This window comes from Embiotoca jacksoni, unplaced genomic scaffold (genome assembly GCF_022577435.1).
Source record: "Embiotoca jacksoni isolate LCO1_2020_lvr unplaced genomic scaffold, fEmbJac1.0.p SCAF_24, whole genome shotgun sequence".
Classification (NCBI taxonomy): Eukaryota; Metazoa; Chordata; class Actinopteri; family Embiotocidae; genus Embiotoca; species Embiotoca jacksoni.
Window position 1 is genome coordinate 5,106,365 of NW_027185375.1, and position 18,104 is coordinate 5,124,468.

General features: G+C 41.0%; 1 protein-coding gene across 2 annotated transcripts; it reads right to left on the minus strand.

Annotated features, from left to right (window-relative positions):
* Positions 1–337: 337 nt before the first annotated feature.
* Positions 338–17,779, minus strand: nectin4a (nectin cell adhesion molecule 4a). Of its 2 annotated transcripts, none has more exons than XM_069159149.1 (11): positions 17,400–17,779; positions 12,034–12,228; positions 11,226–11,393; positions 9,482–9,760; positions 8,763–8,880; positions 5,217–5,371; positions 4,957–5,113; positions 4,516–4,591; positions 4,030–4,092; positions 2,740–2,937; positions 338–2,595 (listed from the first exon to the last, which is right to left on the minus strand). In XM_069159149.1, the coding sequence occupies exons 1-11, from the start codon at positions 17,446–17,448 to the stop codon at positions 2,203–2,205; spliced, it is 1,851 nt and encodes a 616-aa protein (XP_069015250.1). In that variant the 5' UTR covers positions 17,449–17,779; the 3' UTR covers positions 338–2,202. The 2 variants fall into 2 exon arrangements, with proteins under 2 accessions (XP_069015250.1, XP_069015249.1); XM_069159148.1 differs by having other exon boundaries at positions 4,957–5,116; positions 17,400–17,778.
* Positions 17,780–18,104: the final 325 nt, after the last annotated feature.

Consider the following 18,104-nt stretch of genomic DNA (forward strand, 5'->3'; position numbering starts at 1 on the left):
TGTGTGTGTGTGGGGCGTACCAGATAAAACATGTGGGGACTCCTTCAAGACTGCTTTTGTTTTTGTTGCTGTTGTTGTTGTTGTTTACAGTTGACTTTATCCCATGAAGCTGTTTGAGAGAATGCAAAGTATGTGCAAAGCTGTTATGGAAGCGAACACATGGACGAATATAAACCTTAAAATACATTTTGTTTTGTTACCATAATTCATCATGTGTTATTTCATAATGTTGATGTCATTAGTATTGTTGTGCAATATAGGGAACAGTACAACTAATGAAATAATTATTGAATGAATAGGTGTGTCCAAACCATAGACTGTATATAAAAGTCCAAACTTATACAGTCTGTTAGTATATCAGGAAAACCATGCACATTTATTTCAACCCATCAATACAAGCTGATACCCATACAAAGCCCTCAAAATAAATGAAATTCCAGGCACATGACCGGGAAGGTCATGAGAATCACAGTGGAATTCAGAGTCTTTCATAGTCCAGTAGTTTGACAGTTTGTCGGCTCATTCGGGTCCCTGCACTTCCCAGCAGTACACATTAGGGGGCACTGTCTGCAACAAATACAACCTGCATTTAAACACAATGCCATTCGTCTGCTATTACCTATTGGGTGGTGCCTAATAATGTGCCAATTAGAATTTACCACAGACTGTACCAGCATACTTTTAATCCTCATGCAGGTGACATTTGACTTTTTGTCTCAAAAAAGTATTTACAGCAGGAAGGACAGATAAAAGTAACTCTACAGTATGTGTAAAAAAAACAAAACAAGATAATACTTCATATGTGCTAAAAAAGCAAAACTGTTTTTTTCCATTTTCCCCTTTGGCACATTGCTTCCCATATCAGGGCTGTAACAGAAACCAACAATACTCAAAACATATTTAAACAAAAAACATCAAACCAACGCTCCACAGATAAAAAAAAAAAAAAAAAAAAAAAATACATGCTTGGTTTTGACACAAACATCAAAACGTTGTAATGGTTCATGTCAACTTGCCCTTGGAAAGACATTGTCCTGGCAGGGAAAACTTTCCAAAGTGTAAAATAGCATGTCCAGGTTGTGTCAGCTTACTGATTTATGTAGTCTATATGGTTTCCAGTGTAATAATCGAGATGTATTTACAGAAGCAGCCACATCAATTCAGTAAAGAAAGTAAAGTACAAAATTAAAACATATTTTTACAAACATTTGACAGCTTCCCTCCATGTTCCATCAGTATTGAAGACATCCAGTTGTTTATTGCGTGTGTGTCTGTGCATGTTTTATACACAAAGTGTTACCTTTATATTGATTATGTCCGCTATAGCTGTGTAGCGTAGGTGTGGATGTCAGGTTGGTGAGGAGGGGGAACATGTGTGGAGTGGTAAGAAAATACAGTTCATTCAACTAATATACTGTATAATTGATGATTTGGATTGCAAAAATATTTCAAAGAAGTTTTTGTAAGTGAATCGTATGTGTATTTGTACAGATTCACAATCACTACATTTGTAGGACACTTCAACCATGTTTTGGCTGTATGAAGTTTTTATCTGATCCAAACTGTCTGTGCTTTGGGCAAAGACACAAGGACAGTAGGGCAGTATGGAGGTATGCATGTTGCAGGTGTGGCCGGAGAGGAACAAGCCAAAGGTTTGGATGAGGTCCCAATCAGTGTTGTGTCAGGAAACCTAACACAGGCATGCTTAACTCTTACACTGAAAAATCCACCCTCAGCATAGATGTGTTGCAATCAACTTTTCTGATTTAGTAACTTTCCCACACTCCTTCCGTATTTCCTGATTCCCTACCGTGCGTGTCCTGAAGTGCTTTCGATATGACCTCACGAGGTGTGTCGGCTGCATTCACCTGTCAGCTTCAGCTGGTTGGAGCAACTGTCGGTTCTGTGAACACTGAGGAGGGAATATCGTCTGGGGTTAAACTCTGTAGTAGCTGCACTGGAAACTTTGTGATTCTGTCTTTAGTAATCTGGGGGGGAACACACAACACACGTTTGATGTCCGAACACCAGGCAGAAATCAGAGGATGCTTCGGAGTAGACAAGACTCTATTGCACTCTGTTAGAGACGATGCACTGTTGCAGTCAGTGTATTGACCAAAAACTGATTGTCTGTCGTGTATCCACATCTGAAGCACCTCCGGAGTCCAGCTCTGCAGTTTCACGTTATTTCCCTGCCACTTGCTACACGATCTGGGCCTTGTGGATGATGGAGGCATGCGGACTGACCAGAGGAGAGCTGGTCCGGGTTTTGGATCTTAGCGTGCCATTACTCTGCTGATAGCGTGTGCTGTGAGCGTCAGACATGTGAGAGCTGTTGGTCTCACTGTCTTGGTCATCAGGATGCTCTTGACTGGCGGGACCACCCAAACCTTCATCCACTTCATCCTCGTCATAAGTTACTGGTCGGTAGGTGCAGGTCACAGGAGGGTGCTGGTGATTCTTGGTGACACTTCCCTGTCTGGAACCCCCGTCTACCGGGATGATGGCGCTGCCGTTCAGCTGCCTCGTGATCTCAGTGGACTGCACGATAGGGAAGGTGGATGGCATGAGAGGAGGGTGGAAACGGGTTTCCTGCTGCAAAGGCAGAGCAGACACAATTCTTAATTCCATCATCTTCATCAGGTAAGTATGCAGAGCTCGGTGAGCCGGGTGAGAAGCATTCCACGATTTGGTGAAATCAAGCTTTGACATGCCCGAAAACACGCATGCATGACTTACCAAGGATATAGTGCTGTTTCTCACATAGGTCTCCACTCTGATTCGATTCTCTTCCTCTCGATCCAGAGTCCTCTCTCTCCCCCTGCGGGAGTTGTTGTACAGGACTGGTCTGCCCAGGTAGTCAAACGGTACCCCTCCTCCACCTCCTCCCCTCCCACCTGAGGTAGTAGATCGGCTGTCTCGGCAGTAGGCCTGCTCCTAACAGCAAAGGAAAAAGACACTTATGAATATTTACAGATCTACTGATAAGAGACAAAGAACGTCATGTTTCTTTCTGTTGAAAGTGAGTTCTTATTTAAATAAGGCCAAAGTCATAGTGACATTATTTTGTAAAATATGATAATGTACTTTCTTCCTGATGAGAAAATTGGTATTACTCCTACGTTGTATATCAGTATGCTAAATTTAAAGCTACAGCCAGCAGGCAGTTAGCTTTACATTGTAAAAGTGAGTACACTGTCAGCAAGAATACCAATAATTACCCAGAATGTTCAACTATTTCTTTAAGCATCTTGTGAAACTGATGGACATTATCTTGATGAAATCATGAAATCTTTTTCTGTTGAAAAAAAAGACTTCTGACAATTCTGTCGACAGATTTGTTGAGTCATGTTAAAAAAAAACAGTCTTACATATTTTATGGCCTGGATGGAGACGGTGAATATAGAGGCCTGTTTAAAAACATTATCTCAAGATCACAAGGGCTTCAATTATCAATAATTCCTAATAGTTTCCAAAATACAAAATTCTAAAATTCTATTGTTGATATTCAATTTCACAGATCTTTATAGGAAACTTCAGAGGAAAGTCTTAAGAAATTATGAACCCATAAAATAAAACCATTATTATTATTATTATTGTTATTATTATTTTGTTTCTTTTTCGAGCTTTACTCCAGGGAAAACAATGGTAGAATACAAAAGCAACTGAAATTCATAAGCTTTCAGCAGTGCATCTAAACAATATGCTTATGCTAACCAGTTGCTGTCTCTGGCTTCATATTTAGAAGACATGTTTCAGCATCATTCAGGGCCCACAGAGAGGAATGTGAGATTTTTGAAGAAATTAAAAAAGCCACAGAAGCCAAAAGTCCCAGGACAAAGGAACATAAAGGTATCTCAAAGGTCTTCAGCAATATAATGTGTTAATAGTATTATCAAAATCTGAGAAACACGACATTCAGATTGTAATTGTTGAAGGTCAGAACTTAGCCGCGTGGCATCCTGACAGTAAAGCCTCAGTCCCATGCCCCGGCCCTGTATGCAGATTTAGATAGATACGTAGACTGACCCCGAGGGAAGACAGGCTGGTCCTGAGGGTGCCCTCCACCCTCAGAGGGATGTTTTCTTCTGTCTGCAGTGAAAAGAAACACACGGAAACATCAGCATTTGGACTTGAAACCAGGACACACTCCAATTTTTTCGAAGTCCTAAACCTGCATAAAACATTGTGCACTTTCCAAACTTTTAAAACCGCTCTCTCGTTACTTTAGAAAGACAAAGTGTGTGAAGCAGTGACTTATGATAGACATTTGACTGTTGCCAACAGTTAAAGAGTGCCTTGTTCATTATTAATCACTGAAATTTGTAGTATTTCTGAGGACTCTTTGCATAAAAGACTGTGTGAAACATATGGGACCAGCGGTCTACTGATTCTGATCAGTGGCGTCAAGCTTCACAGCCTGAATCAGGTTGTGCAGACACAGGGGAGAAACACAAAGTGACGCTGCAGAGGAACGGCGTGCTGAGCGTGAAGAGAATAATTCAGTAATAGTACCGCTCCTCTGGCATCTGTGCTGATAGAGTTCACTCTCCTGAAAGAAGCTTGCCTGGAGAGAGTGGTGATTTCCTCCCTGTGAGAAACAAGAGATGGAGAGAAAAATGTTATTCAAATGATTAAAGAAACCGTTCCACTGTGAATTGTGGGTATTTTTTTTTTTTTTTTTTAGCAGTTTAAGCTTTAATATACTTCATACTGCATCTTTTTTCATCCTTTATTCAGTTTTCATGCTATTGTTTTACGTATCCCACACACACACACACACACGCAGCCACGTATCCACCGGATTTTCAACTTTTGTTGTAACTGTCAGCTCAAATATGCTTAATAGCCCTAATTCATTTTTTGTTTTTTTTTAAGCTCGATCTGCCCTGCGGTGATTATTAAAGTTTCATCTCATCTAATCTCATCTTAATTAAACATCATGCTATCCCATACTTCCTCTCCGTCAGCTCCCTCTTTAGCCTCTTGTTTTTGCGCTTCTGGTGGCACGTGACGGTGATGACGGTGATGAGCATCAAGATGAGCAGCACACCGGCCACGCCCCCCACTATCGTTATCAGCAGGTTTTCAAGCTCTTTCTTCTCCTGGGGAGCTTCTGGGAAGTCAGGAGGGAAACAGGCAGGATTAAAATGGATCTATTCTCACAGTTCATATTGTTATAGAGAGTCTGTCGTGTTGACAGCGCTGTCATCTACCTCTCAAAGTAATCTCCACCTCCACCTTCCCTACTCCCACTTCATTGGTTGCCACACACTGATAGGTGCCTCCGTCTGACAAGTTCAGGGGTCGCCCAAAAGTTAGAGTTCCGTTAGGGTGGGGGACGACATCTTTGGGCAGCTCTCCACCCTCTCTGCAGGCAGAACAAACACAATGTCCATTACAGGGCATTCAAAGAGTAACTCAGAGGGACATTTTAGAGTGAAGTACATGTTCTCTGGAGAGATAACATCCCAAAAGACCCTCCTTTGAGCAAAAAAGAAAAAACTTATCCCTACACTATCCGCTTTTTTTCAGAGCTTCCCTCACCCATAATAATTTTTGTAAAGTCCCTGGTGAAGCTAAAGTTTCTGTAGGTGGTGCTTGTGACTGCTAAACACCCATTGCTGCTTTTTATATTAAAATAAAGTTTCCTTCTTCTTTCATAGGATTTTGAGAAAGAAGCAAAGAAGCACCTTTGAGTTTTTCAATTCTTTTACAATTATATTTCAATAATCTTTTGGAAAACAAATGAACGGCATTTCCTGTCAGTGTGAGTCAGGCTGACTGTTTCAGCAACATGTTTCAGGGTGTTGTCTCTGTGTTGTTGTTTTGCACATATTTGATTTAATCACACAGAACAGAACTTAAAGTCTGCCTGTGAACAACTTACATTTCAACATAAATATATTTAAGGAACATGTTCTGAAACCAGCCACAGTTCCTATATTCACAGATGGTACACTCACATTCACATATTGCACAAGGTAAACTTGTGTCAGAGTCACTATCATTAGACAGGAAAGAGGAACTGTCTGTTTTTACATATGCAGCCAACATATCTCTATGATAACATTTCACAAATCCACATGTTATTCTTGCTCTTCCCCCTCTCAGCACCCCTCAGATCACTCCTGTGCCTCTGCCTACACCTTCTCACACTGGTTCATCCCTCCACACTCTGCTCATCCCTTTCCCTTTTTGTCCTCACCCCCCTCTTCCTCCTCCCTCCTTCGTGTGAAACTGCCTTATCTGTCTGCTCTCAGCACAAGCTGCAACATGACACTGTGACACCAGCTATTACTTCACCTGCTGCCATTTACTGACAAAACCAACAGGTTTGTCCGCTGCTGTAGCTGCCACACACATATGTGTGTGTGTGTGTGTGTGTGTGTGTGTGTGTGTGTGTGTGTGTGTGTGTGTGCATGTGTGTGTGCGTGTGTGTGCGCGTTGTATGTGTGCGCGCGTGCGTGTTCATGTGAAATGTAAAATGTGAAATGTGTGCATGAGTAATAAGAGATTGATTGTAACAAGAGGTTTTGAATGCTGACTTGGTTCTGTGTGTGTGTGTGTGTGTGTGTGTGTGTGTGTGTGTGTGTGTGTGTGTGTGTGTGTGTGTGTGTGTGTGTGTGTGTGCGTGCATGTGTGTGTGCGTGTATGTGCGCGTTGTATGTATGCGCGCGTGTGTGTTCATGTGAAATGTGTGCATGAGTAATAAGAGATTGATTGTAACAAGAGGTTTTGAATGCTGACTTGGTTCTGTGTGTGTGTGTGTGTGTGTGTGTGTGTGTGTGTGTGTGTGTGTGTGTGTGTGTGTGTGTGTGTGTGTGTGTATGCGCATTCACGAGTGCTTGTATGCATGGCGTGTGTCTGTTAAGCCTTCCTCACAAATACTCTTTTCCCAAGGTGTGTCCCTGTGACTACTGACAAGTAATACGTACAAGTACATCATCAACATCAACATCATCATCATCATCTGGCAAAAACTACTCAAATAAAACAAAACCTTTTTTCCTTTACATTCACATACATCTGTTCTGTGTGTATTTCTTCCTCAGAGGCCCAACTGTGACATCTCATAATTGGATTCTTTACCCGGCTCACATTTTCAAGACAAACTCCACACCACACCCTGAGAATATATTAACGCACCAAGGGAATGGCTTCCAAATGACACCAAGTGACTCAAGCAGAAGAAATTGGGCAAAATCGGGCTGAGTCAAACCCTCGTCTGCCTTTAAAGCTCGGCAGCAATGAGCCACATCTTAAATGACACACGCAACATTTGAATATGTCAGTTTCCACTGAGGCAGCAGAATCAGGGGGTGACAATGTCGGGGCTTGTTGGGTGAAGTCATGTGGACGAGATCCTCCCCCACGACACTGTCACATTTATTTTAGTCAAATGGAGATCTAATCAGGAAATACTAAAGAGTAACTAATGCTGAATACTTTGTTCAAAGGATCTATTGACTATAATATAGAACTTTCTGACTTAATTGAACTTAAAATGAATGTAATAGACTCAAGAAATTAAAGGTCCACTATGTTGGTTTGTTGTATTAAACAAAGGTATATTCAAGTGCAGATTGTATGTCATTAAAGTCTAAAATTCATCTTGAGCACATTTTCTCCCTGATTAAATATTTTCAGTCTTTTTTTAGTATTTCAAATCATGCATTGTTTACATCTATATATTACTTGCTAGCAGCCTTCTTCTGAATGACAATTTGTGAGTGCATTGCTAAGTTTCTTGCCCGTTACCATTGCCAACTGTCGATCAATCGGATGGCAGGAAAGCATCAACACAGACCCACTCATAAAAACACAGTACTATTTATGGTCAAACACTCTGTACCTTTAAGCTCGGCCTAAACAGCTAAAATACAAACTATTCAAGCAGTTGGTGATCAAATTTATCAAAGAAGTCAGGGTTGCTTTTTTATTTTCCGTGAATTCAGCCGTTTGCATGCAAGTAATAATAAAACTAACAAATCTGTGGCAGAGAAATATACTAGTAATTGAAATGTCTGTAAATCTGGTGGCATTCTATAATTTTCTTATTGTCAACAAATCCCCTTAAGACCACAAATGACTGTATCCTACTGAAAGTATTGTGAGCCTGATAGATCTTCCACCTCTGCGCTATAGAGCTCCACTGTTGTCCAAAAAATATTCAAAATAAACCAATGTGGGACACTGCAACACTGGGTGACATGCTGCTTGTTGCTATCAACACACATGCTGCGATTCATTTTGACTCAATCCCACACACACAGTCTAAATGTGAATTAATCTGCAGCCGAAAATAGTCTGCCAAAAACAAACCATCTTTTTGTGTTTAAGTGACGTGCTGAAAACTACCGTGCCTGTGGCTGCTACTGAGGATTTCAAAGACTTAATCTCAGGATTGTAAATTTTGAAATGCTTCTAAATGTGGCAACTAAAAGATTATTGATTATGTCCGAAGCACAGAGTCACATGACTGAAATAGCACCAAAACATCCTGGTATTTATAAGCAATTCACTGTATATAACAGTAGCTAACACTAACAGTAAAAGTAACTTTGATTTCTAATTTTGGTCCCTGCGAATGACCTGATTGCAACCTCACAAGACATCTTATTTACAAACATGAAATCACAGGATACATAATTGGCCTAATGACTCTGACAGTTCTGGGAAAGAAAACAATGACTAGACACATCAGACAGTTAGTCACACGAGTACTAGACAGCCTGACAAGTAAGTGGGTCCTACTGTACCTGATCCAGGTGAAACTGTGTGGTTTGGGGTTTCCTCCACTCGTGCACCTCAGGGCAGCATTCTCCAAACCCACGAACCAGTCTCCAGTGTAGCCAGACACCTCTGCATGCGGAGGGACTGGGAGGAAGAACAACCAATGACCAGCTTTAAGGTGTGAAGGGAAAAGTGATACTGTTTCTGACAGAAAAGGTGTGTACAGGGATGACAGTGGAATTTTCAGGTGTTTAGCCAATGCAGATATGAATCACAGCTTCTAATAAATGCAACATTTTACAAAAAAAAACTAAAATGCATCAAAACAGCTAACGTTCAAACTCATATTACCCTGGTGGTATCCTGTAAGCCAAGACTGCTCACGCATTAGGTTCTGACAGTAGAACAGAAATCAAGGAGAGAACCACATCTGTTTTGTTTTTTTTCACCTTTAAGGTGATTAAAGATTATTCGGTATAAAAGAAATACTGCAAGTTAAAATTATTATTGTATGGAGTGAAATGTGTTGTGACCCAGCACTCATGAAGTCTCTTCCAGCTTTGAAGGGGTGCTTACAGTGATTAAAACAGGAAGTAAACATGTTTTAACCTTCAAAATAATGTTGAAACTTTTCATCGACGTGTGCTTACTCGTTGCATATTTCGAATGTGTCCATTTTTCAGCCCAGTAGCCTAATCTTTTGATTTGATAGCATATTGACTGTGTAATTTTGATGACTACTCACAGTGCACCACCAGGTTGTTTCTGAGCCTGCGGGGTTTCGTGGAAGTCTGATGCCACACCAGACAGTCCAGCTTCTTGCCATTCATGCTCCTCAGGGGATGCAGAGAGTAGTACGAGGACACCGCCCCGTTGTCAGAGGAGCGATTGATGAACTGGCCGTTCAGGTCGGTGTCCCAGGAGAGGCGGGGCGGCGGGCGGGCGACAGAGCGACAGGAAGCCACCTGCCCGTAAGGGTGTCCCTCCACGAGAACCACAGGATCCAGGGAGGAAATGGGAGTGGCTGGAGGGGAGATTGTCACAGTGTTTGATCAGAGAGGAGATAATGATGGCAAGTCAACACACAAAGCAGTACACATAGGACACACACAAAGAGGATGTTACAGGTGTCCTTTTTCACTGTTAAATTTAGTGTTAAAATAAATTGAACAAAAGAAAAAATAAATATATTTTAGATATTTAATGCTACAGAGAATAAGTTCAGATTTGAAGGCTTCCAGGGTTAATAAACTACTTAAGTATGAATAAATAATCTAGTCAGCAATGTCTAAACATGAATCAAATTATCAAGTAATTTTCATACTATTATAAGTCAAAATATAACTGATTAGTAATCAAACCTGACAATAAAGACTGTCAACAGGCCATTTTAACCCATCTAGATTTACTCTTATTATGGCAACAGCCACAGTTTTTAATTTGTTTTTAAAGTCCATACATACTAAAAAGGCAGATTCTGGTCCAAATCCAAACCAAAATACAATTTAATCTGGATCCTTAACAAAATTTCACTGCATCCTGATGTTGGACTGCTTGTGAGTGACACATTGCTGCATTTAGCAAGCTTGTTGTCAGAGGCTGAAGCCCAGACTGAGCAAACAAGCGGGGATGTTCGGAAGTAACCATGCATAGAAAAGAAAGGTTGACAGCTAAAACAAGCTGCACTTGAGGATGAGTAGACTGAGAAATACTCGTTCATTTTGTCTATTCATTATAACTAAAATATTACTGACTTAATCAAATCCTCTGAGACCTCTTCACTCCCCCTGGTTAAGTAAAAACAGAGTAACTTAGCACATAGCACTAAAGGTGTGCAAGCTACTGCTGATGATGACCCTGATGAAGACCTGTGTGGTTCACACTGCATTGGCCATTTTAATACATACTGCCATGTAAAATAAAGGTATTTCAGTTTTTAAGGACCCTACAGCGTGCCATGGAATGTTTTGAAGAAAACTTGAATTTTACATGTTGGACTGACACCATACTGCACATACCAATTTTTAAATACACAGAAAGAATATAATTGAATATATGATGATTTAAAAATGTTGGAAAATATAAAAAGGAAAAGGCTACAAAGGAGAATAGATTAAAAATGTAATAAAATACCACAATTACTGTAATATATTCCTCAACAATATGCTGTATAAACTTACACAATGTTTCATCTGCTTATGATCATTACCCTATCAGGAGTGTTAAAATTGTTTAACATTGTTTGAATAATTGTTTGACCAACAAAGTAATGATTATTTATGGTGTTGTTTTTATATACATTATTATTTACTACTACAAAGTAGTAAAATTAATTATGTCTTAGTATATATGTTGCACAGATTTGCAAACTACCAGCCTGTTGACAGCCTGTTTGATTTCCTGATCCATTCCCATCCTTGTGAGTCCAACACATTATCACTTTTTCATCTTTTTCAAGTGTGTGGTAGAGTCGAGAGGGAGGGACTCACTCCACACGATGAGAGACATCTCTCTGTCAAAGTTGCCGGAGGGGAAGGTGCTGATGTGGCAGATGTATTTCCCTTCATCAGAGACCTCTGTGTTCATGATGACCAGAGACGAGTCGACGGTGGGTTCGTTGTTTTTAAAGCGCAAACGCTGAGACCAAGACCCAAATGCTGCAGACAGACAAAGAGCGAGGAAGGGAGGGAGAGGCGGAGGGAGGGTTTAGGGAGCACGTGAGGAAAGATGTGACACAAAAAATTAAGTCCAGTGATTTCGAAGCCGACCTCAGGGTTTCCTTTGTCACTTCCAGTCCCACACACATGTCTGCATACTTGCCTGGAATTACATTTCATTCTGGACATTTAACTAAGAGTCTCATCCAATATGTCAAACACTCACAAATGGTGCAGGCTTCAATTCCGGAATCACCACAAATTACAAGACACCAAGGGTTTAACAGCGACAAATAACAAGCAACAAAAAACAGTGTTAAGATCAGAGTCCTGGCACTCTTGAAATAGTCTGATGATATCACTGCAAAGTTGCCAGTGTCTCTCACAGTCCAATTTAATTTTAGATGACTGTGAACACTTGCCTTAAAGCCATTTATATTCTACAAGCAGAGAAACAAAGCCTCCAACCAACACTTGTTAACTGAAACTGACAACCTGCTTTGTGGAATGAGAGTGGTGATAAAGAGAATATTTCTCACTGTGAGGACAGGAGAGGTAATTCAATGTGAAGACATCCTTAAGGAGACTTTTACGGCAGATGATATAAAGAGACCATGACGAGAGCGAGGCCACAACCTACCTGTCTGTCCATTGGTATGGTGTGCAGTGATGATCTGCTGCTTGTCGTCTCCGTTCTCCTTGGACCAGGTGACCTGTATCACCATATTGTCCCCAGTGGGCTGGTAGCGACACGGCAGGATGGTCTCCTCCTCCGCCAGGGAGTGTAAGGGATCATCTGAAGGAGGCTCCACAAAGTCTCCCCGTATCACTGTCACTAAAAGAGAAGGATACAAACTTAAATCTATCTGCTTAAAGATCGTGTATTACAGTGACTCTGAGGTTGACACTCAATACCAGCTCCGGGTCTGCTGGTCTGAAGTTCTCCTTTGAACTACTGTCTAAACCTTAAACTACTTACAGTCACAACATCTTTAGAAAGTAAATGGTCTGTATTTATATATTACTTTAGCACCATAGCAGTCTCAAAGCACTTTTACACTTTTTTCCATTGACGCCATCAGGAACACATTCACACACCAATGGTAAACCATTGGGAGCAACATGGGGATCAGTGTCTTGCCCAAGGACACTTAGGCATGTGGAAAGGAGGAGCCAGGGTTTGAACTGCCAAGCTTCTGATTTGTGGGCAACCTGCTCTACCATCTGAGCCACAGAGATAAGCTCTGGGAATCATTTCTCCGTTTTATAGCCCAAAAATGCTCTTCTTGACATTTTAAAAAGACACTATAAGAGAAAGGAGATAATACTGTATTTCAATGGCCCGTTCACTTTCCATTCACAAATATGGTCAAGTTCAAGCCACAGGTTGTTCGTGTGCTGCTGTCACTGGAAATTGGTAAGAATGAATAAAAAGAAGTCACTGGCATTTTAATCTTTCTTCATCACTGAAGTTTATGAAAATGCTGTAATAACTGCGAAGACTTGGTCTTTATTTTTGTTTCCAGAACAACGTGAGAAGTGTTCAAACTTCCAAAACTGCTTCTTGAGGCAAAGGATGAGAACAAAAACTCATTGATATATGATGATAATTTTACATTTCTACAAACGGGCATTGTTACTCACTGTAAACCAAATGGCTGCGACGAAGAATAGACCTGCATACAGTATTAAACCAGCTAACACAGTGTACCTAAATTTAAACAGTTTTACTGAGAACAAATTTATCTTACAGGAAGAGTTCAACATTTGGGGAAACACTTATAGGCTCTTCAGTTTCTTGCCAGAAGTTTGATGAGCAGATTGATATCGCTGTCTGCATGTCGAAACGACACATTATGACTCCTAAAATAACATGTCAGTGTTTTTCAGCACCCTCTATAAGACCAACATGCCCTCATATGTAATCGACACAATGTTCATTTGCAAAAACGACTTGTATCCTTGGAGTGTACCAGTGACGGAGGGGATCGGACTGCCATTGTCATGGAAACCATAATGAACAAATGGTAAATCCTGTGAAACGCTCACAGTTTGATCGGGTTTCGGCACTAAAACTACTTGGTTAAGTTCAGGGAAAGATCACGGTTTGTGTTAAAACCCCCTGCCAGTAAAAGTCCTTGCAGTGTTTTGCTACAGGACATATCATGAGAGAAAGAAGTCGGCATGGTTCAGAATTTCCACCTTGAAACTGCAGTGACAGTCTGAAAGTCTCAAAAACACAAAATCAGACAGCCAGGGTTTCATACGTCACACACATGGGACAAATCCCGTTAAGTTGACTTCTGTCTGTAAGTTACAATAAGTCAGCAGTGACTTTTTCACACGGGACACAAACAGCCGACTCCTGAATGAAATCCGTGCGTCCGATCACTACAGCCTCCTGAACCTCCTCCTGACACCGACTGTCTCTGTACTCTAAGCTATCCGACTTCCTCCTTAGTCCCTGTCATCATTAAAACAGTCATTAAAGGTCACAATAAATGTAAATATAGCTCTAGCAAGGTAACAATGATATCAAGGTAACAAAATTCCACACAAGTACCATAAGGCTCACAAATTAAAATGTTATATACTATTTGTGTAAGCAAATACTATATGGGGTTATAAGCTGGGCACCGTTTTGACCTGCAGAGAGCCAGGCTAACTGTTTCCCTCTGTTTCCAGTCTTTATGTTAATCTAAGCTACTGTAAAGGTCTGATAGGTTGTTAATCTTCTTATCTAACTGTTTCCAAGAAATAAGCACATTTCTAAAATACAAAACTGCTCCTTTATTAGAGTTTTTTGGAATGTTTGTGGCAGGACCAAAGTTTCACAAGTCCTTTTTGTGTGAGGAAGTTGAACCTTTCATTGAGAAAGTTTAACCCTCGTGTTGTCCTCGGGTCAAAATGACCCGCAGCTGTGTTCAACCAAGTTCTATTTTATTTTCATATTTTTTGGGATCATTGGTGACAAGGAGGCTGTGAGGGTTTCTTTATGATGACCAATGATCCCCAAAAACATAACACATTTTGACCCGAGGACAACACGAGGGTTAAGGTTTAAAAGAGGAATCAGAGAAAACATGACAGTAAAGATAACAATAACTGACCCGACTCCAACGAATGAAGGGCACACAGATGGGCTTTAAAGACACAGTGTGAAGACAGAGACGAGGGAGGAGAGAGGAAACAGGTTGTCTATCATGGAAGCTCAGCACAAGAGAAGATATGTGACTTAACTAGTTGCTCGAGATAAGTCTTCAAAGCAAACTTTACTGCAGTGTCTGGACTGAGCAAGCATTCAAAGACGCCTGTCTGTGACACTGTCACACCGCAACACGGTTCAAACCGCAAATACCGAGCGTCTGCAGGAATCTCTTGTTTTTTTGCTTATCTCCACTGCTGCCTTCCTGTTTGCAGATAATGCTCGCCAGTCTGTTTGATTTAGGCATGGAAGCGTATTTTCTACTGTAGTGTCATAATAGACACGCACACCGAGGGAATACACAGTCACAAGATGTTGACCCCTGCAACCTGCATTTAATGGTTCGATTGCACGAGTTAGAGATCTTGTTTGCACCTGTCAGGAGGATCTGCATCTTCGCACGCTGCTAAAATACAATTTAATTGAAGTTTTGAGGAAGTTCTGCCAATGCAAGGACACCTATTATTATGTTGCGGCTCCTGGCACCTGGCTGGTGTTGCTGATGATTAATTTGCTCTCAGAGAGTGCAGCTTCCAGATAGTGATGACCCTGTTCAGGCTGAAGACAAACAACTTGGACGGAAAATTAAGTTTAGCAAATGGATCATTCCCATACACTAATGACATATCAGCTCGCAACATCCGCACCACATGCATGTAAGCTGAACAATGCAGCTGCTGTTTTCATCACTTAAACCGATAATGAAAGTTAAATGCAGGTCGAAGTTGTTTTTACTGGTAGCTGTATTACATTACATTCTGTAATTTTCAATTTCGCCATTGTACATGTAACATCCAGTTTTGACCTGTTAAATGGAAAATTAATTAAATATTATATCAGGATCAAAACGATTCAAGTCATTATCCAGTTGCGTGTTTTAAGGGCAGAATTGTTACAAGAATAATTCAAGTTATACTTAAGCGCAGCAGTGCTTCAAGCTAAATGCTAATGTTAAGGCTGTTTTTTTTTAGTACGTGCAATTCACCATTGTACTTTATCATGTTAACATTTGGTAATTAGCACTAAACACAAAGTCCAGATGAGGCTGATTAGAATTTAATTTGGTTTGCAGAGTGAACATTTTTACCAGGCTGGTACAGTTTTGGAAAATTGAGCAACAACCAAAGCAATTATCTTTCATTCTTTCTACACAACATTTCAAGGCACAGCATCCAATACTTGTCACTCGAAACTAGAAATGTCAACCTCAAAGTGGAGCTCGAATAAAATGCACGTGATTTATCCTCTGTGGACCAGGAATGTCTCTATTAGCCTAAATGCTTAATTGTCATGGCAACTGATGTCATAGTTGTTGAGAAATTTCAACACAGTTTTATTCAATCTTATTCATATAGCGCCAAATCATAACAAAAGTCAATTAATATAGTTTAGGTGCTGACATTTTACAACATTATAAAGAGGAACGCAACAACCATTCAACAATTCATGAGCGACAGCTGTGACGAAAAATGTCCTTTTAACAAGAAGAAAACCTCCAAAAGGCGGTCGGCTGTGTCCGGTTGGAGTGAGGGGAGAGCAGAGAGAGAAAAGAACAGCGTAGAGACACCACAAATAATCATTCTGGACCAGTAGACGATGTGACGTTGCCATCCTTGTGCAGCTACATGGCCGATAAAGCATAGAAAGTCAAGTTACAAGGGCAGAGGGATAAATGAAACATCCCGGCACAGTTTGTCCACATGGTGTTGATATATTTCTGATTCAAAACATCATTGTTTCAGATGTTTCTGTTGCTCCACTTTGATTCCCTCAGTAAATAATAGCAAATCTTATTTGACAGCCACCATAAGTCGAACCAGGTGTTGACCCAATTAAGTAAATTTCTCATACTGCGTTTATTCAGCACCTGATGTGGGAGAATCTGTTCAGATGTGTCAGTGGACTGGAAGTGATTCATGCATTTACCATCAGACCTGATGAGTGTGCTGTGGAGGCAGGTGTGTTTTTTTCCATGACTGTGTGTATGTGTGTGCGCGTGCGTGTGTGTGCGTGCGCGTGCGTGTGTGTGTGTAGGTTTAAGCCCCCTTCGGAATCTGCCTGTGCTGCATTACTGGAATAACACCCCTGTCTTTATGTATGGGAATGAAAACTTTTCTTTTTCCACGCTCTTATTCATGATCGTGTAAGAAGTATTTTAGTAAATGTGACTTCTCCATATTAACAAGTAACAGGCTGACAAAGTGTTCGTAATGCAGTGTGTTTTGTTATTCAACAGTACAAAAACGTCTGCCGCCAGTATCGCATGTACACACATATTTGGGCTTAAGCAACACACACACACACACACACACACACACACACACACACCAAAACACGCAACCTAGGAGGGTCCGTGCAGTTTCTATGAATCAGACAATGAGGGGAATTGATCAACAGCAACCTGTTTTTCCTGAAATATCGGACAGCACCGCAAGTGTTTTTAACAGCCCTGCTCAGGCTCAGTCTATCCACCTGCACAAAGTTAACAGAACTGAGTGTATGCACGAGATACTGACAGGAAACCAAAGGTCACCAAGTTATCACTGCATTTGAAATGCCTGTTTTATTTTTTGAAATGTCCTTCCAAACCACGCTCAGACAATCAGCCTGTTGGCATTGGCATTATGAGCACAGGCCTATAATAGTAAGCTACAGGCCCACCGTAGGGATATTGTAACACACCACAGTTCTTATAACAAGGCCACTATGGGACAAAAGATACAGAAAAACTACAGACACGCTATAACGTCTTAAAAGAACACAACTGTTTTCGCAGACTCCATGGAAAGTTTGTTTCTTACCAAAGACGACGCAGAGACACACAGAGAGTCCGTTCAGCAGGGATGTCATCCTCCCCGGGAGTTACTGTTAACTGTGAACAAGTTTGGACAATTTCAGCGCTGGAATAAAGCTCATCAGTCCAGGTAATATGATCCGAAATAACAGGCAGGCGTGGAGCAGCGAGGCGCACTCATGCCTCTCGCTGCTGGATCATCCCTGGTGATGTTTTCTTTGAGGACCAGATCCTTTCCAAAGTCCAGTCCCGGAATATAAATATAAATATATGTATAGAAAAGTTGTAACTGTACAAGTCAATCCTTGTGGAAAATAAGTCCTTTCAGTCTGGCAACGTGTTGACTTGTTAAACCCACGGCATTATGTTTGCGCTTTAGAAAAAATAAGGCGCAGCTTTAGCTGTTTGGGATACACCTGTTTGCGCGACACCTCCTCTCTCTCTCTCTCTCTCTCTCTCTCTCTCTCTCTCTCTCTCTCTCTCTCTCTGACACACACACACACACACACACACACACACACACACACCTAACGACCCATAAGCCACAAACACATGCAGAGGCGCGCGCACAAACTTGCGCCAAAAGTCACCTTTCCGGTTTGGTTGAGGCAACATGACAGTTATTTTCTCGTCTTTACTTGCTCTGCTCAGAGGAGAGGCAGGCACGAAGAAGCCGTTTGAACACTGGATATTGAACATGATACTACAAGGC

Coding starts and splice junctions, on each gene's coding strand:
- nectin4a (XM_069159148.1), bottom strand. CDS start 17,448: ATGACATCCCTGCTGAACGGACTCTCTGTGTGTCTCTGCGTCGTCTTT. Junction 9,761..11,225: donor GATGTCTCTCATCGTGTGGA/GTGAGTCCCTCC, acceptor TCTCCCCTCCAG/CCACTCCCATTTCCTCCCTG. Junction 4,093..4,515: donor GCACAGATGCCAGAGGAGCG/GTACTATTACTG, acceptor TTTTCACTGCAG/ACAGAAGAAAACATCCCTCT.